Source organism: Bos taurus, chromosome 25 (assembly GCF_002263795.3).
Source record: "Bos taurus isolate L1 Dominette 01449 registration number 42190680 breed Hereford chromosome 25, ARS-UCD2.0, whole genome shotgun sequence".
In the NCBI taxonomy this organism is placed as follows: domain Eukaryota; kingdom Metazoa; phylum Chordata; class Mammalia; order Artiodactyla; family Bovidae; genus Bos; species Bos taurus.
In genome coordinates this window covers 33,831,488-33,854,020 of record NC_037352.1, presented here as the reverse complement: position 1 = coordinate 33,854,020, position 22,533 = coordinate 33,831,488, and the positions used below count along the sequence as shown (strand labels likewise).

Below are 22,533 nucleotides of genomic sequence, written 5' to 3'. Positions count from 1 at the left end.
GAAACAGAGCCAATAAACTAGAGATAAACACACATATTTATTATTACTAGGAAGAATTAGGAATTGGTTCATGTCATTATAGAAAACTGAGAAATTCCAAGATCTGTAGTCAGCAAGCTGGAGACCCAGGAGAGCTGATGGTGTAGTTCAGTCCAAGAAGCAGAAGAGCCAGTAGTTGGAATTCTAGTCCAAATCCAAGTCTGAAAGCAGGAAAAGACTGATGTCCCAGCTCAAAGACAGGCAGAGAGAATTCTTTCTCATCCCTTTTGTTCTATTCAGACCTTCGGTGGTGGATTGGTCGAGGCCCACCCACTGTGGAAAGAGCAATCTCTTTACACTGTTCATCTCATCCAGAAACACTCCCATAGACACACTGAAAAATGATGTTTAACAAAACATCCGGGCACCCCATAGTACAGTCAAGTGGAGACAAAATTAACCACCACACCAGCATTCAGCCATAGATCTGTGGGGGTCCCACTCCCTGTCTGCATGGCACCCTCCTTTTTCTTGCTCTGCCCAATGGTTTCCAGCCATTTCAGTTGTTTCAAAGTCTGGCCCCTGCCTCCTGAGCCCAGTGGCTTCTCCCTATCCTGCTTAGACTCTAGCTCTCTGCAATAGTTGGAGAAACTGTCCCCAGGTAGAGGAGCTAGATCTGGGGGACTCACCTTATGAGTTTCTGCTCAGGGATCAGCTTTGTGCTTTCTGTTGTCCCCTGTCTGAAAACAGTTGCCTCAAAAATTGTGCCCATTTGTGTAGTTGTCTATGGTAGGAGGACTATTGTATCACTTAATCACAGTCAGATAGGTGGTTAATTTCCAACTGTTTTTTATAGTATTTTGTTATATGAATTATACCACTATTCATCTGTTCTTGTGTTGGTCTACATTAGACATTTGGATGTATTCAAATAGTCAGTTATACAAATGATGCTGCAGTAACTACCTTTGTACCCAGAAATGGAATTGCAGGGTTACGAGATACATTATTTCTTCAACTTTTTGTGATACTGCCAAACTGCTCTCCAAATTATATTGTTTTACATATCCACATATAGCACACAGATTCCGTTTGTTGCACATCCTTGCCAAAACTGGATCTTGTTGAACTATTACATTTTTCTACTTTTGCAAATAAATGCCAGATGTTACCTTGTTACCCTGATGAGCGTGTATGAGTGCTAAGTTGCTTCAGTCACGTCTGACTCTGTGGGACCCTATGGACTGTAGCCTCCAGGCTCCTCTGTCCATGGGGATTTTCCAGGCAAGAATACTGGGGTGGGTTGCCATGCCCTTCTCCAGCGGATCTTCCCAACCCAGGGACTGAACCCACGTCTCATGTCTCCTACATTGGCAGGTGGGTTCCTTACCACTAGTACCGCCTGGGAAGCCCTGTTACAGCAGTAAATCCTTCTTAAATTACCAGTAAGATTAAAAACATATATGTGTGTATGTACATACATATATATACACATATACATGTACGTATGTATATATTTATTACTGGCTATTTGGATTTCCTATTCAGTAAATTGCATTTGATATCACTGTCCTTCTAAACAATTGAGTCATCTTTTTGTTACTGATTCGTTCCTAATAAATTTTAGTTACCAATCCTTTTTTGGTTATATGAGTTAGAATCATGTTTTCCTAGTGGCTTAATATAGAAGTATTAAATTTTAATGTAGTTATATTCATCTGTATTTTATTAAATGATTTGTGCTTTGAGTGTGTTCATTTCTTTAACCTCCTAACACTGGGGTGCCCAGCGCTTGGGCCTTGAACCTCTTTATCCACATTAATTCCTAAGAAATCTTAGTCTCGTGGCATCTGTACACTACTGATGGTTTTTACCTCTCTGGAACACCACTAATACATGATAATTTAAAAGACCCTTGCCGAGCTATTAATAAATCCATCTTTCTTCTTCCCTTATCATTGAAGTTTCTGGAATGGGAAGTCTGTATCCACTGCCTCCATTTCCTCATCTTCTATCGACTGTTTAACCCACTGCAGCTTGGCTTTTGTCCCACTATTCCACCTATACTATTGAGCTTTTTTTTTTTTTTCTCTTTTCTTTTTTTGGCTATGCACTGCAATTTATAGGATCTTAGTTTCCCGACCATTGAAAGCACAGAGTCCTAACCACTGGACCTGCAGAGAATTCCCAGGATTTTTTCTTAAGTAACCCAGCCCACACTCTTTCCTTTTCAAATGAAGTTTTTTATGGCATCACAGTATATTAAACAGATAGAAACAGAATTGCACAGGCTATGGGCTGGGGAGAAAACTGCTTGCTTTTCTCATGTCTCCACATTGCTCCACAGGCCTCTTTTCTGAGCCCCTCCAGTCTTTCCAGCCTCCCTTTTGCCCTAAACAGCCTAATCTCCAGCCATAACAAACTGTTTGCAGACTCTTGTGTCATACTCCTTTCCATCTCTGTGCTTCTGCAAAACACTTCTTCATCCTTCTTGAACCTGCTTTAATTTTTTAAGTCAGTTCTCTCAACTCAAGTAGCACCTCCCAACCCATCTTCCCCTTTATCATTCCTTCCCTTTGTATGCCTCTGTTATCACAGTTACCACAATGAATCATAACTTTCTATTTATACATTTTTCTTCTGAACTAAACCAGGGGCTTCTAAAGATGAGAGACCCTGTGTGATATACATTAATCTCTTTAATGTATATCAGTAATAGAATGAATAAATCAATGAATGAATGGCTGAGGAAGCTGAGCTAGGCCAAAGCCTGAATTGGCAGACCAAGTTTTTTTTTTAAACAGTTCTATTAAGATATAATTTAAATACCATACAATTCACAGGGCTGTGCAACATCACTATAATCTAATTTTTAAACATCTTTGTCACCCCCAAAAGGAAACTCTACCCTTTAATATCACTCTCCATCCCCTTACCCAGTTCAGTTCAGTTCATTCAGTCGAGTCCGACTCTTTGCAACCCCATGAATCGCAGCACGCCAGGCCTCCCTATCCATCACCAACTTCTAGAGTTCACTCAGACTCACGTCCATTGAGTCAGTGATGCCATCCAGCCATCTCATCCTCTGTCGTCCCCTTCTCCTCCTGCCCCCAATCCCTCCCAGCATCAGAGTCTTTTCCAGTGAGTCAGCTCTTCGCATGAGGTAGCCAAAGTACTGGAGTTTCAGCTTTAGCATCATTCCTTCCAAAGAAATCCCAGGGCTGATCTCCTTCAGAATGGACTGGTTGGATCTCCTTGCAGTCCAAGGGACTCTCAAGAGTCTTCTCCAACACCACAGTTCAAAAGCATCAATTCTTCGGCACTCAGCCTTCTTCACACTCCAACTCTCACATCCATACATGACTACTGGAAAAACCATAGCCTTGACTAGATGAACCTTTGTTGGCAAAGTAATGTCTCTGCTTTTCATAACTTTCCTTCCAAAGAGTAAACGTCTTTTAATTTCATGGCTGCAGTCACCATCTGCAGTGATTTTGGAGCCCCAAAAAATAAAGTCTGACACTGTTTCCACTGTTTCCCCATCTATTTCCCATGAAGTGACGGGACTGGATGCCATGATCTTCATTTTCTGAATGTTGAGCTTTAAGTCAAATTTTTCACTCTCCACTTTCACTTTCATCAAGAGGCTTTTTAGTTCCTCTTCACTTTGCCATAAGGGTGGTGTCATCTGCATATCTGAGGTTATTGATATTTCTCCCGGCAATCTTGATTCGAGCTTGTGTTTCTTCTAGTCCAGTGTTTCTCATGATGTACTCTGCATAGAAGTTAAATAAGCAGGGTGACAATATACAGCCTTGACGTACTCCTTTTCCTATTTGGAACCAGTCTGTTGTTCCATGTCCAGTTCTAACTGTTGCTTCCTGACCTGCATACAGATTTCTCAAGAGGCAGGTCAGGTGGTCTGGTATTCTCATCTCTTTCAGAATTTTCCACACTTTATTGTGATCCACACAGTCAAAGGCTTTGGCATAGTCAATAAAGCAGAAAGAGATGTTTTTCTGGAACTCTCTTGCATTTTCCATGATCCAGCAGATGTTGGCAATTTGATCTCTGGCTCCTCTGCCTTTTCTAAAACCAGCTTGAACATCTGGAAGTTCACGTATTGCTGAAGCCTGGCTTGGAGAATTTTGAGCATTACTTTACTAGCGCGTGAGATGAGTGCAATTGTGCGGTAGTTGGAGCATTCTTCAGTGTGTCTGCCCTCTGATGCCCTCTTGCAACACCTACTGTCTTACTTGGGTTTCTCTTACCTTGGGCGTGGGGTATCTCTTCACGGCTGCTCCAGCAAAGCGCAGCTGTTGCTCCTTACCCTGGACGAGGGGTATCTCCTCACTGCCTCCCTTCCTGACCTTTAACGTGGGATAGCTCCTCTAGGCTCTCCTGCGCCTACGCAGCCACCGCTCCTTGGACATGGGGTAGCTCCTCCCGGCTGCCGCCCCTGGCGTTGGGCGTGGGGGCGTGGGGTAGCTCCTTTCGGCCGTTCCTGCACCGTCGCAGCCTGGCACTCTTGGCCGCTGCCCCTGACCTCGGACATGGGGTAACTCCTCTTGGCCCCCGCCCTTCGGGCATGGGGTCCTCTCGGCTTCTGCCCCTGACCTCGGATATGGGGTAGCTCCTCTCGGCCGCACTTTAGTGCGCCAGTCACAGCCAAAAACTAGTCAATCTAATCACACTAGGACCACAGCCTTGTCTAACTCAATGAAACTAAGCCATGCCTGTGGGGCAACCCAAGACAGGCGGGTCATGGTGGAGAGGTCTGACAGAATGTGGTCCACTGGAGAAGGGAATGGCAAACCACTTCAGTATTCTTGCCTTGAGAACCCCATGAACAGTATGAAAAGGCAAAATGATAGGATACTGAAAGAGAAACTCCCCAGGTCAGTAGGTGCCCAATATACTACTGGAGATCAGTGGAGAAATAACTCCAGAAAGAATGAAGGGATGGAGCCAAAGCAAAAACAATACCCAGCTGTGGATGTGACTGGTGATAGAAGCAAGGTCCGATGCTGTAAAGAGCAATATTGCATAGGAACCTGGAATGTCCAGTCCATGAATCAAGGCAAATTGGAAGTGGTCAAACAAGAGATGGCAAGAGTGAACGTCGACATTCTAGGAATCACCGAACTCAAATGGACTGGAATGGGTGAATTTAACTCAGATGACCATTATATCTACTACTGCGGGCAGGAATCCCTCAGAAGAAACGGACTGTAGCCATCGTGGTCAACAAAAGAGTCTGAAATGCAGTACTTGGATGCAATCTCAAAAACGACAGAATGATCTCTGTTTGTTGCCAAGGCAAACCATTCAATATCACAGTAATCCAAGTCTATGCCCCAACCAGTAGCACTGAAGAAGCTGAAGTTGAATGGTTCTATGAAGACCTACAAGACCTTTTAGAACTAACACCCAAAAAAGACGTCCTTTTCATTATAGGGGACTGGAATGCAAAAGTAGGAAGTCAAGAAACACCTGGAGTAACAGGCAAATTTGGCCTTGGAATACGGAATGAAGCAGGGCAAAGACTAATAGAGTTTTGCCAAGAAAATGCCCTGGTCATAGAAAATACCCTCTTCCAACAACACAAGAGAAGACTACACATGGACATCACCAGATGGTCAACACCGAAATCAGATTGATTATATTCTTTGCAGCCAAAGATGGAGAAGCTCTATACAGTCAACAAAAACAAGACCAGGAGCTGACTGTGGCTCAGATCATGAACTCCTTATTACCAAATTCAGACTTAAATTGAAGAAAGTAGGGAAAACCACTAGACCATTCAGGTATGACCTAAATCAAATCCCTTATGATTATACAGTGGAAGTGAGAAATAGATTTAAAGCCTAGATCTGATAGATAGAGTGCCTGATGAACTATGGAATGAGGTTCGTGACATTGTACAAGAGACAGGGATCAAGACCATCCCCATGGAAAAGAAATGCGAAAAAGCAAAATGGCTGTCTGGGGAGGCCTTACAAATAGCTGTGAAAAGAGAAGCGAAAAGCAAAGGAGAAAAGGAAAGATATAAGCATCTAAATGCAGAGTTCCAAAGAATAGCAAGAAGAGATAAGAAAGCCTTCTTCAGCTATCAATGTAAAGAACTAGAGGAAAACAACAGAATGGGAAAGACTAGAGATCTCTTCAAGAAAATTAGAGATACCAAGGGAACATTTCATGCAAAGATGGGCTCGATAAAGGACAGAAATGGTATGGACCTAACAGAAGCAGAAGATATTAAGAAGAGGTGGCAAGAATACACCGAAGAACTGTACAAAAAAGATCTTCACATCCCAGATAATCATGATGGTGTGATCACTGACCTAGAGCCAGACATCCTGGAATGTAAAGTCAAGTGCGCCTTAGAAAGCATCACTATGAACAAAGCTAGTGGAGGTGATGGAATTCCAGTGGAGCTATTTCAAATCCTGAAAGATGATGCTGTGAAAGTGCTGCACTCAATATGCCAGCAAATTTGGAAAACTCAGCAGTGGCCACAAGACTAGAAAAGGTCAGTTTTCATTCTGATCCCAAAGAAAGGCAATGCCAAAGAATGCTCAAACTACCACACAGTTGCACTCATCTCACACGCTAGTAAAGTAATGCTCAAAATTCTCCAAGCCAGGCTTCAGCAATATGTGAACTTGAACTTCCTGATGTTCAAGCTGGTTTTAGAAAAGGCAGAGGAACCAGAGATCAAATTGCCAACATCCGCTGGATCATGGAAAAAGCAAGAGAGTTCCAGAAAAACATCTATTTCTGTTTTATTGACTATGCCAAAGCCTTTGACTGTGTGGATCACAATAAACCGTGGAAAATTCTGAAAGAGATGGGAATACCAGACCACCTGACCTGCCTCTTGAGAAATCTGTATGCAGGTCAGGAAGCAACAGTTAGAACTGGACATGGAACAACAGACTGGTTCCAAATAGGAAAAGGAATACGTCAAGGCTGTATATTGTCACCCTGCTTATTTAACTTCTATGCAGAGTACATCATGAGAAATGCTGGACTAGAAAAAACACAAGCTGGAATCAAGATTGCCGGGAGAAATATCAATAACCTCAGATATGCAGATGACACCACCCTTATGGCAGAAAGTGAAGAGGAACTAAAAAGCCTCTTGATGAAAGTGAAAGTGGAGAGTGAAAAATTTGGCTTAAAGCTCAACATTCAGCAAACGAAGATCATGGATGGCATCCAGTCCCATCACTTCATGGGAAATAGGGAAACAGTGTCAGAATTTATTTTTTGGGTCTCCAAAATCACTGCAGATGGTGACTGCGGCCATGAAATTAAAAGACACTCCTTGGAAGGCAAGTTATGTCCAACGTAGATAGCATATTCAGAAGCAGAGACATTACTTTGCCAACAAAGGTCCGTCTAGTCAAGGCTATGGTTTTTCCAGTAGTCATGTATGGATGTGAGAATTGGAGTGTGAAGAAGGCTGAGTGCTGAAGAATTGATGCTTTTGAACTGTGGTGTTGGAGAAGACTCTTGAGAGTCCCTTGGACTGCAAGGAGATCCAACCAGTCCATTCTGAAGGAGATCAGCCCTGGGATTTCTTTGGAAGGAATGATGCTAAAGCTGAAACTCCAGTACTTTGGCCTCCTCATGCGAAGAGTTGACTCATTGGAAAAGACTCTGATGCTGGGAGGGATTGGGGGCAGGAAGAGAAGGGGACGACAGAGGATGAGATAGCTGGATGGCATCACTGACTCGATGGATGTGAGTCTGAGTGAACTGCGGGAGTTGGTGATGGACAGGGAGGCCTGGTGTGCTGCGATTCATAGGGTTGCAAAGAATCGGACACGATTGAGCAACTCAACTGAACTGAACTTGAGCATTCTTTGGCATTGCCTTTCTTTCGGATTGGAATGAAAACTGACCTTTTCCAGTCTTGTGGCCACTGCTGAGTTTTCCAAATTTGCTGGCATATTGAGTGCAGCACTTTCACAGCATCATCTTTCAGGATTTGAAATAGCTCCACTGGAATTCCATCACCTCCACTAGCTTTGTTCGTAGTGATGCTTTCTAAGGCCCACTTGACTTCACATTCCAGGATGTCTGGCTCTAGGTCAGTGATCACACCATTGTAATTATCTTGGTCGTGAAGATCATTTTTGTGCAGTTCTTCTGTGTATTCCTGCCACCTCTTCTTAATATCTTCTGCTTCTGTTAGGTCCATACCATTTCTGTCCTTTATCGAGCCCATCTTTGCATGAAATGTTCCCTTGGTATCTCTAATTTTCTTGAAGAGATCTCTAGTCTTCCCCATTCTGTTGTTTTCCTCTATTTCTTTGCATTGGTCACTGAGGAAGGCTTTCTTGTCTCTTCTTGCTATTCTTTACCCAGTCCTCCACAAACACTAATCTACTTTCTTAGGCCACCAAACTTAACACAGTTAAATTGATCACAAATCCTAAGGATGATGGGAAATTTGGTAGGTAATTGCCCCAATTTATGGGGCTTCCCTGGTGGCTCAGATGGTAAGGAATCAGCCTGCAATGCAGGATACCCATGGATTGAGGAGGCTGATTGGCTTTGGTCCATGGACTCCCAGAGAGTTGGACACAACACTTTAATTAATTTTGTCCCCATTTATAAATGTGTACTGCAGAAACGCAAACTTATTTTATTACAGCTTCAAGTCTGATCCGCAGTTTATTAGACTTTTAGCCTGTTCAATCGAGAATTTACTAGTACTGCGTGTGTGCTCAGTCGTGTCCGACTCTATGAGACCCCATGGACTGTAGCCTGCCAGACTCCTCTGTCCATGGGTTTTCCAGTCAAGAATACTGGAGTGGGTTGCCATTTCCTCCTCCAGGGAATCTTCCTGACCCAGGGATAGAACCCTCGTCTCTTGCATTGCAGGCGGATTCTTTACCAATGAGCCGTCAGGGAAGCCCTTTTATTGGTACTATCCTATGCTATGCTAAGTCACTTCAGTCGTGTCCAACTCTGTGTGACCCCATAGACGGCAGCCACCAGGCTCCCCCGTCCCTGAGATTCTCCAGGCAAGAACACTGGAGTGGGTTGCCATTTCCTTCTCCAATGCATGAAAGTGAAAAGTGAAAGCGAAGTCGCTCAGTCGTGTCCGACTCCTAGCGACCCCATGGACTGCAGCCCACCAGGCTTCTCCATCCATGGGACTCTCCAGGCAAGAGTACTGGAGTGGGGTGCCATTGCCTTCTCCTTATTGGTACTAGATCCACCTTTAAGGAGGATGGTTAATGTTGGCCTTGCTTCTTTTTATTGCTGTTAAAGTCAACTCCCTTTAGCAGTTTATACTTTGGCAGAAAACAGAGTAACTCAAAAAACTCTCAACCTCAGGTAGCACTTGTGAAGAGTGGCTGATAATCTCTTATAGGGTGTTTAACTTTCTAGGAAATAAACATTACGTGAGTAGTCGTTTTCCGGCGCTTTTATTCTTAACGTGATTCTTCTGAAAGGCTCATCTCTGGCTGGGTGCTGTGCGGACAGGCGAGAGACGTTCAGAATCAGAACTCGCTGTAGCGCCAGGCGGCGTTTTCTGAAACTGGTCGGGTCTAGCGCGTTGCCAAGCAGTAGCGTTTCCCGTCGCAGTCGCGCGTCCGCGTCGCGTGCGCAGTGACGTAGTCGGCGCGCGGCGACGCGGCGCGCGGCGCGGTGCACGCTGGGATATTTAAGTCTTCTCCGCGGCGCGGAGCCGCGATGTCTCCGGCGGCTACGGCGGCTGGAGGAGGCAACCGACGGCGGCCGATAGCGAGTGTCAGGGAGGGCCGCGGCTGGGGCTGTGGCCGGCCGGCCGGGGCGGCGCTTCTCGGCCTGTCGCTGCTCGGCCTCGTGCTGTACCTGGTGCCGGCGGCGGCTGCCCTGGCCTGGCTGGCTGTGGGGGCTACTGCGGCCTGGTGGGGACTGAGCCGCGAGCCCCGAGGTTCGCGCGCGCTCTCCTCGCTCGTTTGGAACGCGCGGCGTCAGCGAACACTGCTCGCCTCGCCTCCTGCCAAATCGGCAGCAAACGGAAATCTCTTAGAGCCGCGGAGCCCGCTCGAAGGACCCGACCCCGCTGAACTGCTCCTCATGGGCAGTTACCTGGGCAAGCCCGGCCCCCCGCAGCCTGCCCCCGCCCCGGAGGCCAGGGACCTGCGGGAGAGGCCGGGCCGCCGCCCTCCTGTCCGCACCGCGTCGCCGGCTCCGTCGGCGCATCCCCAGCGTGTTCAAGTTCACCCTTCCCTTCCCACTTCTCTTCTCCGACCCTCCAGGAGGCCTTCCTACCGGTAAGATAACCCTGATCTTACCCACAGCCTCTCCTCTGTTGCCTGGCTTTGAGTTGAGGACTTGACTTTTAAATCCGATTTTCTTTTCCGTTAAGTCCAAAGTGGATTCTGTGTCGTTTTGTCCTCTTAGTCACCCTGATGCGTGTCTACTCACTCCTGTCCGCCTTTACCTTTGGAATGAGATGTAATGCCACAGTGGTTCCCTTCCTTTCAGTTCTTAAAACCATATGAATTTTCATGCAGTATAGATTTAGCAGAATACTTGATAAACAATTAACTATCCCTGTCTCTCGTGAAAATATATTTATTTTTCAAGTGTAGTTAAAAATGATTTGTTAGATCCATTCCCCCCCCCCCCCGCTTTAGATCACTAATTGAAATTCTGTGGTTTAGCCAAGATCAAAGAGGTGTTCCCAGGAAACATCTCTTTGATGAATAAAAGTTGATAAAGATGATCCAGAAGAATACAAAAATTTGATGAAAATACTAGTCATGAAAAGTACATTTAGTTGAGAAGATGAACATTTAGGTGTTTAAAATGTTTGACTTTGAGTATACATCACTGACATTGCATAAAAGATTGAAGCATCTTGAAAAGTTCCTCCCTGCATCCCACACTTTTCTTCCATTGTAATTTACTTGTGTGGGCAAGGTTTTCAATTTCCCTCTCCAATTGTTGGAAGTCCTAGTAGGGACAGCTGTTACGCAGCTGTCACTTTCTGCCCTTAGATGAAACGAGGGAAAGTTGCCATGAACATACTGTGTGTTCTGTGTTGCCTAAAAAGTTTAAAGCGTCTGAAAAATATCTGAACCCACATGGTTCTTCAATCATTTAAATTTTCTGATGTTTCTTCAAGTTTCTTTGGTATCTCCCATTCTCCACAGGGACTGTGGGACTTTATCACATCGGTTTGTAGTAACACCTCGAAGGCGCTATCCAATCCAGCAGGCCCAGTATTCCTTGCTGGGGGTGCTTCCCACAGTATGCTGGAATGGTTGTCACAAGAAGACTGTGCTGTCTGCTCGTAATTCCAGAATGGTGTGCAGCCCCGTGACAGTGAGGATTGCGCCTCCGGATAGCAAGCTGGCTCGTTCTCCAGTGTGAGTGTTGTCAAACGTCTGTATTTCCTTTATTCTTTTCCGGTTATTTCTCTGACAAAGGAGAAAGAGAAATAGCTGCTTATTTGAATGAGAAATCCCAGATTCTAGTAATTGAACCATCTTTTGGTTTCGTTTGCCTTAGACTGTATCTTTGATTGCCTAGGGTGATTTCTGTGAGTGTATAAAATTATACTTTTGTTTACTGGTTAGCTTCTGATGTCCAGTGACTGGACTCTGTGCTGTGTGGCTTGGTAATTAGAATACCTTGATGTTGGAATCGTGTCTTTCATTCCAGACCAGAACAGATGATCAACTCAACACTGTCTTCACCGTCGACCAGTGCCCCAGATCCGTGTGCGAAGGAGACTGTGCTGAATGCCCTCAAAGAGAGAAAGAAGAGGACAGTAGGGGAGGAAGACCAAATGTCTGCTGATGGCCAGGAAAATAAAAGAAGGTAACAGGACCAGCAGAGTAATTAACAGGCTTCTCCCATGGGCTTCCAGGTTTTGTTGAAATATAGGGTCACTCTCCAGAAATACACAAACCAGCTCCAGTTTGTGACCCTTAGTAGATTCCCTTCTTTGGTTTTCATAGAAGTGGTTGATAATAAGGTCTTAAATTAGTGCTGTTCATTTTCTGAGACACGTGTTAGATAAATTTTGTAGTTTGCTTTTTCCGTAAGTACTAGAGATAAGCCGGCAACTATTAGCCAGGTTAACCTTGTACTTTTGATACAAACCAGTTAAACTTTATTTTTGAGAGCGCATGCTTGCAGTCTTCCCCTCAGAGTCTCCTGGTGTTTAATTATTTGGGTAACCACCAATTTCACTGTTGTAATTGTGCTGAGGGGAATGCTTGGCAAACAGAAGTGAGGACTAGAGTATGGTAGATATGTCAGTAATGGGACTAAAACCACCTTCATTATTTGCTTTTCTGTATGGACGATGCAGTAAACAGTTTATTAAGGCTTTAACAGGCTTTGCAAGGAGTCAGTTAAGGATTCCAGTCGTTTTTTTAGTTCAGTGAATGGAGCACCCACTATATGTCAGAGCCTATTCCAGGTACAGTGGATAGAGCTTTGAACAAGATAGAGTCCTCATGGGTTTGAGAGAGACCAGAGAAAAAGGATAATAAAAATAAACAAGGTAACCATAGATTATAAACAAGTAGAGATAAACAGAGGGTAGTGAGAAGGGGGCTTCTTTATATACGGTGGTCAAAGAAGTGTTCTCTAAGGAGACAGCAGCCTCACACTAAAAAATCATTGGCCCCATTACCTAGAGAAGATTGTTCATATCCTACAGGGTAAAAATTGGTCAGCTTTGATACTTCAGATAACAAAATTGAGTAGGGAAATATTAATGCAAGTGTATTTATGTCATAGAAAGATCAGGTAATGATGACTAGAAATAAATATGATTGGCATGTGAGCAGTTTGACCTAAAGTCAACTAGCTAAGCAGGAGTGGCAGGGGGTGAGGAGGTGTGGAGGTGGGAGAAGAAATAACTTTATGGTTCATCTAGGTTTCTCATGTTCTCCAGGGGGTAATTTTTCTTGACCCTAGTGAGCCTATACTTGAGGATTCTATATTACCTTTCCCATGATAGGAATAAGTGATAACTATGTGCACCATGCAAAGCCCTTCTATGTGATAGGTCAAGTTTTTCTTTAACAGACTTGTCATATTAACCTGTAGAGCACCACAGGAGTGTGGGTTGACCCCTAAAATGTTGTTTTTGTTTTTAATTTGGGTATGGTAGGATGGTAAATTTGTGATTCTGATACTTCGGTGAGAAATTAGCAAATAATTGAAACAACTTAATAGTTCAAAAGGTCTTGAAATATTTTCATATTTTGCTTACTGCCCTAAATCTTAGGATAAATTTAACTTTTGGAATCTTTGTGGTTGAAGCATCCCTCTTTTTGTCTCGCAGGGAACCTGCGCTCCATAGAAATAGTATAAAAAGAATATGGGAATATGATTTGGGGCCGAGGGAGAAGTAATTCCATTTAATTGAGAGTTTTTTGATTTGTCATAGACGCCATGATAGCAGTGGGAGCGGACATTCAGCGTTTGAGCCCCTTGTGGCCAATGGCGTCCCTGCTTCTTTTGTGCCTAAGTAAGTGAAAATCCGTGGATGAGATGTACACTGTTTGGAAAAGGGGCTTTATCAGAATTAATTGTCCCGTTGACTTTCTTCTTTGCTTTTGTATTGCTTTATTAATTCAGGTTCACATCTTTGAAATCAGAGAGGAACGTTTTGAGTAGCTTGCCACAATTATCTTCTAATTCCTTTTAATGTTTTTTCACTAGTATGGACAAAATATGCTAAAGCTAAGAGGGTTTATAAATATATTTAATAACCAAGTGTATGAACAGATGCTGACAAGGTTGGTGCAATGGATAAAATGCGATGATATGAAATTGAAGATAAAATATTACATCTCTACATTTGAGTTTAAATACATTTGAGAAAGAATTGATCCGCTTAATCTGAGCTAGCAGTACAGTATGGCTGCCCAAAAAAGCTAATGTGCTCCTATCTATGCTGATAGAACAGAAACTGACATGAGGCTGGTTAGTGATAGTCCTGCTTCTCTAACTTCTGCTTGGATTGTCAGTGGAGTGTATTTGGTTTGGTGTACTACACTGTAAGAGAGGATGTACACCAAAATCTTATGGGGTGGTGGACGAAGGTGTATAAATACTAGCCCAGAGATGAACAGTCTCAAGGAGAATAAGGAAATTTGGATATTGGTGGCTCAGAGGGTTAAAGCATCTACCTACAATGCGGGAGACTGGGTTCAATCCCTGGGTTGGGAAGATCTCCTGGAGAAGGAAATGGCACCCCACTCCAGTACTTTTGTCTGGAAAATCCCATGGACAGAGGAACCTGGTAGGCTGTAGTCCATGGGGTCGCAAAGAGTCAGACACGACTGAGCAACTTCACTTTCTTCACTCCAAAAAATGGAAGGACTGTCAGGTCAAAAAAGAAAAACAACTTGCTCAGCACAACTCCAAGTAGTATCCATTGGCGAGTGTATCCAAGTTAGAGGGAAAAGCATTTTCATCCAGTATAAGAATAAACTGGTCTGTGGTTTGGTATCATAACAGAGATTGAATGGCTCTTCCATAGGAAAGAGGTATAGGGAATTTCTGTTTAGTTGAAAGTTTAGAAAAGATAGTTCATTCCTCTTAACTCTGATGTTTTTTTTAAAAGTTTTATCCAGTTATAATTGGCGAATAATCTGCCTGTTTAAAGTATACAGTTTGATAAGTTGTGACATGCATACAGCTGTGAAACCGTCACGACAGTCAAGATAATGAACATACTGTCACTTCCAAAAATTTTCCTGTGTCCCTTAGTAATACCTCCTTTCAGCTTGCCCCGATCTCCAGGTGTCCGCTGATTTGTTTTCTGTCATATAGATTAGTGTGCATCTTCTAGAATGTTAGGCAGTGGACTCACACTTTTGATTTTTAAAATACTTGACTTTCTTTTCCTGACTGTTAGATGTATTTAGCCAAATTGTTAATAATAAAATTAAGAGCATTTTTTTTAACTGATTTTTTTTTTAAAGAAAGATTCTATGTCCATGGACAAAACCTTAAAAAAATGTCTTTAATAATGCATCCAACTGTCTTCTCCCCTTCTTCTTAGGCCTGGGTCTCTGAAGAGAGGTCTTAATTCACAGAACTCAGATGATCACCTGAATAAGAGATCCCGCACCTCTTCTGTGAGCTCCTTGACAAGCAGCACGTGCACAGGCGGCATCCCCAGCTCCAGCCGCAACGCCATCGCCAGTTCCTACAGCTCCACGCGTGGTCTCTCTCAGGTACATTCACCCTGTGCTGTGGGAGACATGGGTTCCCAGCACTAATTAATCGATCAGCCAGTGTTCACTCCCACCTTCTACCATCAGATAGTGGTATTACCACTAACAGATACAAACACTCGAGTGATAACTACGGCCCAGTGGAGCAGAATAGAAAGCTCCAAAAGTAGAGCAGTCATGTGTGGGAACTGGGTACAAGACAGAGCTGTTACTGCAGATAAATGGGCGAGAGGTGCATAACTCAGTGGATGATACTAATTTTATCAACAGGTAGATCAAGTAGTCCAGATTGCATTGGACCATAAAAGAAATTTATCCTCTGGGCGTTGAGAATTTGATGAAATTTTTTAAATGTTATCATTCTCTTTTTTAGAAAGAGAATGTAGGATATAGCTTAGGGAACAGAGCAAGCTTTGCTACCACACAGATATCCAGATGTGGGTTCCAGTCTTGGCTCTGACAGTAGCTCTGGGGCTTTGGGCTAATCAGTATTTCTCATTTCTGAAGGATTATTGTAAAGACTGAAGGTAGTGTTTGAAAAGTACCCATTTCAGTGCCTGTTTAATAATCTATAGTAGCCAAGTAAAAATAAAGCTTATTGTGGAGGAAGATTTTCGAGGGGAGAAAAATTTTGAGTTAAGTTAATCCAGAAGGCTCTTAGAGTGATATAAATGAAAGATGAAGGTCTCAGTTGTAGGGATGCTAAAAGGACAATAACAGCCTTTACCTTGAGCACTTTCTCTGGGCCAGCCCCTCTACTAACCAAGCACTTTACATACACTTCCTCATGTAATCATGACAGCAGGCGTATTAAGTATACACTCATTATCCCTATTTTAAAAATCTTATGTCAGATTTCAAACGTACACAAAAAGAAAATGCCATGACAGACCTCCATGTAGCTTTACTAGTTAACAGCATTTTGTCAATCATGTTCCATCAACCTCTGCCCCCCATTTGTTTTGCTGTTAACGTTTTAAAGTAAATTGAGGACTTCCCTGGTAGTCCAGTGGTTAAGAATTTGCCTGCCAATGCAGGGGACATGGGTTCAGTCCCTGGTTTGGGAAGATTCCACATGCCGCAGGGCAACAAGTCCACACACCACAGCTAACAAGCCCTGCTCTGGAGCCCGCCAGCCACAGCTAGAGAAGTCACCACAAGGAGAAGCTTGTGCACTGCAGCAAGACGAGTCCTTCAGAGCAGCGAAGACCAGCACAGCAAAAATAAATGCACAGACATGAAGACAAGTTAAAATAAGCAAAAAACAACAAACTGCAAACATGTCATTTCAGCTATAGGTCCTTCAGTATATTTTTAGATTTTTTTTCACATTAATAAGTACAATACCATTATTCCTCTTAAACGATTTATAATAGCTATTTAATATTAGCTAATATCACTTCACATTTAAATTGCACTTACAACCATAAACTGTCTTATTGCAGTTACACTGTTTGAATCAGGGACCAAAAACCAATTGATGACATTTGGTTCATATTTCTCTTAGGCTCTTTTAATCTATACTACTACTGTTACTATTTTTTTTTTTTCATGCTTTTGAAAAAAGTAGATGGTTTTGTTCTGTAGGATTTCCCATATTTTGGATTAAGTTTGCATCATCATGGTGTCATTTTAACTTACACTCTATCCCCTGTTTTCCGAGGCTTAATTACATATAAGTTCAGTTAATTTGGCAGAATATTGCACAGGTGGTACTGTGTACTTGGATTTTTTTCTTTTTTTTGGTACTGTGTACTTTGGGTTAGGGTTTCCCAGGTGGCTCAGTGCTAAAGAATCTGCCTGTCAATGCAGGATACCCCAGAGACATGGGTTCAATCCCTGGGTCAGGAAGATCCTGGATCAGGAGGAGGAGATGGCAACCCACTCCAGTGTTCTTGCTTGGAAAATCCCAGGAAAAGAGGAACCTGGGGGGCTACAGTCCATGGGGGTCACAAAGAGTCAGAGATGACTGACTAACCACACACACACGTATTTTGGATTGCATCTTGTCAGGAACAGATGAAGTCTGGTGGTTTCCTTTTTGATGTTAGTATCAGTCTGTGGGTATTGCCACTCTAGTCTGTTTTAGAAGGTTTAGCAGGTTGCAAAATGGGGATTTCCTTGGTTGTTCAATGGTTAGGACTCGGTGTTTTCACTGCTGGGGCCCCAGTTTGATCCCTGGTAGGGGAACTAAGATCTAGCAAGCCTTGTGGCATGGCCAAAGAAAGAACAAGAAAAACGGGCTTCTCATGCATTGCTGGTTGGGAGCATCACTTGGTACAGTTCCCTACAGGGCGGGGTGGCAGCGTTATCAACAGTAGAGATGCACATGCCCTTAGATCCGGCAGGTTTACTTTTAGGAATTAACCCTACACATACAGTCAGAGACATGCATGAGGATGTTGATTGTGCCATCGTTTTAATAGTAGAAGCTGGGAAGCAATGTAAGCATGTCTTTTTCAGGGACTGGTTGAATAACTTACCATATTTCTGTAAGTTGAAATACTATATAACTGTTAAAAAGAATAGGGCAGTTTTAATAGGTACTGCTGTAAATGGTCTCAAAGTATATTTTTTTTAAAACGCATAGTGCAGAGCTGTGTATAGTGTCCTCTATTCATCCTGCGATTTCTTTCATCTTTTGATGTGTATAGAGTAATTTTGACAGGATATATTAGAAACTGGTAATAACTGTTGAAATAGGAAGGAAATTTTTACTGTGTACTTGTTGGAATTTATTTTATTTTTTGGCCATGGTGGGTCTTCGTTGTTTGTGGGCTTTCTCTAGTTGCAGCAAGCAGGGGCTGCTCTTCATCGCTTCTCATTGCAGTGGCTTCTCTTATGTGGAGCACAGGCACTAAGGTGCATAGGCTTTGGTAACTGCAACACATGGGCTCAGTAGTTGTGGTGCACAGGCTTAGTTGCTTCACAGCATGTGGGATCTTCATGGACCAGGGATTGAACCAGTGTCCCTTGCATTGCAAGGCATATTCTTAATCACTGGACCACCAGGGAAGTCCCCAGACTACCCTTGATATCAGGGAACTCCGCTTGGTGAGGAGACAGATGTATGGATAATTATCATATAATGATAAATACCACTAATGTTACAGAAGTCATAAATGTCATGATAATGTATTTTTAAAAATAAAGTTAATGAAGTAAAACTGAAAATTTAATGAGACCAAAACTAAACTAGTTTACTAGGTTGTCTTCGTTGGAACAGTTTCTTAGTTGACTTTTATTGTTTCCATAGATAATATGGAGCAAACTTATACGTACATCTTAGCTCTAAACTGTTAAGTGATTGTGACATCCTTTTTTGTAACATAATGCCAAAAGTACATTCTTCCGTTCTACTTTTATTAGTTAGCATGCCATTAGTTCTTCATACTTTTTCTTAAGTTACTTAAAAGGAGATGTTATATGCAGTGATGAACAGAACTTTATCAAAGGTCGGATGATAAACTATCAACCAGGGTCAATCTTACTTGTATTTGACTTTTAGCTGTGGAAGAGGAGTGGTCCCAGTTCATCTCCATTCTCTAGCCCAGCCTCATCCCGCTCCCAGACACCAGAGAGGCCAGCAAAGAAAGTAAGGTAAGGTAATCAGGTCCATCTAGTCAAGGCTATGGGTTTTCCAGTAATCGTGTATGGATGTGAGAGTTGGACTGTAAAGAAAGCTGAGCACCGAAGAATTGATGCTTTTGAACTGTGGAGTTGGAGAAGACTCTTGGACTACAAGGACATCCAACCAGTCCATTCTAAAGGAGATCAGCCCTGGGATTTCTTTGGGAGGAATGATGCTAAAGCTGAAACTCCAGTACTTTGGCCACCTCATGCGAAGAGTTGACTCATTGGAAAAGACCCTGATGCTGGGAAAGGTTGAGGGCAGGAGAAGAAGGGGACGACAGAGGATGAGATGGTTGGATGTTTCACCAACTCAACAGACTTGAGTTTGGGTAAACAGGAGGTGGTGATGCACAGGGAGGCCTGGTGTGCTGCAGTCCATGAGGTCGCAAAGAGTCGGACACAACTGAGCGACTGAACTGAATCCATTATTATTTGCTGCATGGATTAATGAGAGGGGCAGGAAAGGAGGGACATTTACTTGGCTCTTGGGTTTTCCTCAGCTCTGATTTGGAGGACTGAAGAAATCAGCATGTAGAGGACAGTGAACTGCCCATCTGAGTCGCTCTCATCTCTTACCATTCTTCTGTTCCCAACTGTAGAGGCCTCTGGCTCTCTCCCCGACACTGTACTGTGAGTGATGGGGGTGCAGGAGTAGAGACCGTACGGAACAGAGCAGACAGAGTGGATGATGTCAGTGGGCAGCAGACTTCACATTCTGGACTCCAGCCGCCCCTCTGGGTACCTGTGGTCAAATTTAGGGATCAGACGTGTGACTAGAACTTTTAGGAACTTGGTGGGCTGTAAGTAAGGTTTTGAAAAGTGTTGATGTGTGGTTGTTTTAAGACAAAGCTTTCTCCATGGCTTCCATAAACTGCCTCCATTCATTTCTATTGGGATTTTCTTTTGACTTCTATTTTTTTTTTGTCCTGGCCTACTGAGGTCCTAAATCATGGTAGTTCTAGACCAGTTGGTAGGCAAGCAGGTATAGGAAGTTATCCAGTACTTTCTGTCAGCAAATCTTTCTAAACTTAATTGTGCCTTTTTCTCCTACAGAGAAGAGGAGCTTTCTCATCATTCTAGTTCTTCAACTCCATTGGTAACAGACAAGGAGTCCCAGGGAGAAAAGAGTAAGTTGATGAGTGCACTAGAGCGGCTATTGGTGGAAGTATTGAGCATTGCTTTGTCAAGGGCCTGGTGGATACAGAGAGAGATGTTTCTGTCTTTCAGAGGTTTATAGTCAGGTAAGGGAGAAAGGTGACTCAGAGAAATACAGTATAATATGTGATAACAGTAGGCTATGGATAAGTTTAGGTTGAGGTATCTGTGAGCAGTCCAGATGACTATTGTCCAGTAAACAGTTTTCTGGGCTTCCCTGATGGCTCAGTGGTAAAGAATCCACCTGCTAATACAGGAGACACAGGTTTAATCCATGGGTAGGGAAGATCTCCTGGAGAAGGAAATGGCAACCTACACCAGTATTCTTGCCTGAAAAATCCCATGGACAGAAGACCCTGGCAGGCTACAGTCCATAGGGTTGCAAAGAGTTGGACATGACTGAACAACAGAAGTAGTTGTATACTTTGATTTGGAGCAATTCTCCCTTTATATCCTCTTGACTATTAGAAGTAGTCTAGCAAACACCATCCAAGAGCCCAAATCATGGAAAATAGAATCTTTCAGAGATACCCAGTGAGAATTCCGTGTTAAAAACAGGAGATAGATAACCTGTCCATTTCTGGCAGAGAAGAAGATTAAGTCTTTCTTTAGTTGCAGATCCAACCACAGGGAAGAAGCAGAACTCATGGAATTCCCCATCAACACCTGGCAGCTCCGGGCAGCGTAAACGGAAGGTTCAGCTGCTGCCCTCCAGGCGAGGAGACCAGCTGACCTTGGTATGGTCCTGTCCCTCTACTTCTGCCCACCCCAGCTTAGCTCTACCTTAGGAAGGCTAAATACAGGATTCTTACAGTTTCTCCTGATTAACAACTTCTTTTTCTCTTTGGTAGCCTCCACCTCCCCAGCTTGGTTATTCGATCACTGCTGAGGACTTGGACTTGGAAAAGAAAGCTTCGTTACAATGGTTTAACAAAGTCTTAGAGGATAAGACTGGTAAGGAATATAGATCAGTTTCCCACTCCAGAGAGGCTTTGTCTCCTTGGGTTTTATTTTGGTCTTTCTCATGTGGGAAATCCATTTAGGCCCTCAGTGGAATCTGGAGAATGGTGAGCATTGAAGGGAAACCTTTGTGAGTTGTACCGAGGCCCCAGACTTCCCGTGCTCCGTGATACGCAACTGGAAAGAGTTCCCAAACAGTGTCATCTTTTCTTTCGTCCCTAGACGCTGCCTCGACCTCTGTTACCGAGGCCCCACCTGCCGGTCAGTCTTCCTTCACTTTGACCCTGCCTGCCGCTGGGACTGCTTCATCCCCAACCACCCTCCAAGCCCCTAGCGCTAACCCACTTTTGGAGAGCTTGAAGAAGATGCAGAATTCCCCGGGGCTACCTTCCCTCCCTGGTGAGTGGGAGAGCTTACTTTGTTTTGTTTGTTTTTTGGTCACACCACACAGCTTGTAGGATCTTAATCCCCTGACCAGGCATCAAACCCAGACCGCTGCAGTGGAAGCGTGGAGTCCTAACTACTGGGCTGCCAGGGAGTTCCCAGGAGAGCTTGCTTTGGCGCGTGTGATGACATCAGCCTTGGTTTAGGTAGAAGTATAAGTGCCAGCACTTCCCTGGTGGTATATGGGTGGGAAGAGTCTACCTGCCAGTGCAGGGACTCAGATTTTTTTTTTTAATTAGTTATTTTAATTGGAGGCTAATTACTTTACGATATTGTGGTGGTTTTTGCCGTACATTGACATGAATCAGCCACGGGTGTACATGTGACTGTACTCACATGTACAGGGACTCAGATTTGATCCCTGGTCCGGGAAGATTCCACATCCTGCAGGGCAGCTAAGCCCACGTGCTCTAGGACCTGTGAGCCACAGCTACTGAAACTTGGGTGCCTGGAGCCCCTGCTTCACAGCAAAAGAAGCCACCACAGTGAGAAGCCCACGCACCACAACCAGGAGTAGCCCCCGCTCGCTGCCACTAGAGAAAGCCCAAACACAGCCAAGTAATTTAATAAAAAAATTTTTTAAAGAAGTAAAAGCACCATGCTCATCAATTCCTGGGAATTGTCCTAAAGGCTAACCCTGTTCTAGCTCCTCCAACCAGAGCTGGTGCAGGCCTAAGCGCTTTAGAAGTTGTCATCAGTTTTAGGGAAGGGCTGCAACACTCAGAGCTGAGGGAGGCAGCTTAGTTTTGGTCGCCAAGTGGCTCTTGACTTGAAACCCAGTCCCTCAGCTCCTCTGAGCCTTGTTTGTCATCATCTGTAAGATGAGAAAATAACGCTGACCTCGTGAGGTATCCCGGAAGTGTCAGTGATCACATGGTTAGGATGTCTTATCCCACGCTTAGACTACGGTCACAAGGTAATATTACTCTTCTCGAAGTTGCCAAGGTCTGTTGCTGTTCAGCCTTCCTGGCACTGCATATACACACACTCCTCTGCCGCACTGTATCGTATCGTAGAATGTGTCAGGTATCAGATGGCTCAGAGACCACCTCCTCATTCACGTTATATGCTCTCTACTTGGACCTGGCAGGTGAATACAGGCCAGTGCATCTTTGTTAGCTGTATAAGGTGTATCTAGATTATT

General features: G+C 43.7%; 1 protein-coding gene and 1 long non-coding RNA gene across 3 annotated transcripts in view; one reads left to right on the top strand and one right to left on the bottom strand.

The window, feature by feature from the left end:
- POM121C (POM121 transmembrane nucleoporin C) overlaps positions 1-22,533 on the top strand; it is a 43,844-nt gene that overhangs the window by 15,656 nt on the left and 5,655 nt on the right. The window contains exons 1-10 of one of the 2 annotated variants that reach the window (XM_002698191.7): positions 9,667-10,259; positions 11,145-11,360; positions 11,656-11,814; positions 13,400-13,480; positions 15,023-15,197; positions 18,706-18,797; positions 19,884-19,957; positions 20,598-20,722; positions 20,837-20,939; positions 21,168-21,344. In XM_002698191.7, coding sequence (XP_002698237.1) covers positions 9,694-10,259; positions 11,145-11,360; positions 11,656-11,814; positions 13,400-13,480; positions 15,023-15,197; positions 18,706-18,797; positions 19,884-19,957; positions 20,598-20,722; positions 20,837-20,939; positions 21,168-21,344 — 1,768 coding nt within the window. In that variant the 5' untranslated portion in view covers positions 9,667-9,693. Of the gene's footprint in view, positions 1-9,666; positions 10,260-11,144; positions 11,361-11,655; positions 11,815-13,399; positions 13,481-15,022; positions 15,198-18,705; positions 18,798-19,883; positions 19,958-20,597; positions 20,723-20,836; positions 20,940-21,167; positions 21,345-22,533 lie in introns of those variants that run through there. The other variant, XM_059881591.1, reaches the window with a different exon arrangement.
- LOC104975906 (uncharacterized) lies at positions 19-9,610 on the bottom strand. The gene is made up of 2 exons (XR_815516.2): positions 7,890-9,610; positions 19-312 (listed from the first exon to the last, which is right to left on the bottom strand). It is a non-coding gene; the product is annotated as an uncharacterized lncRNA (long non-coding RNA).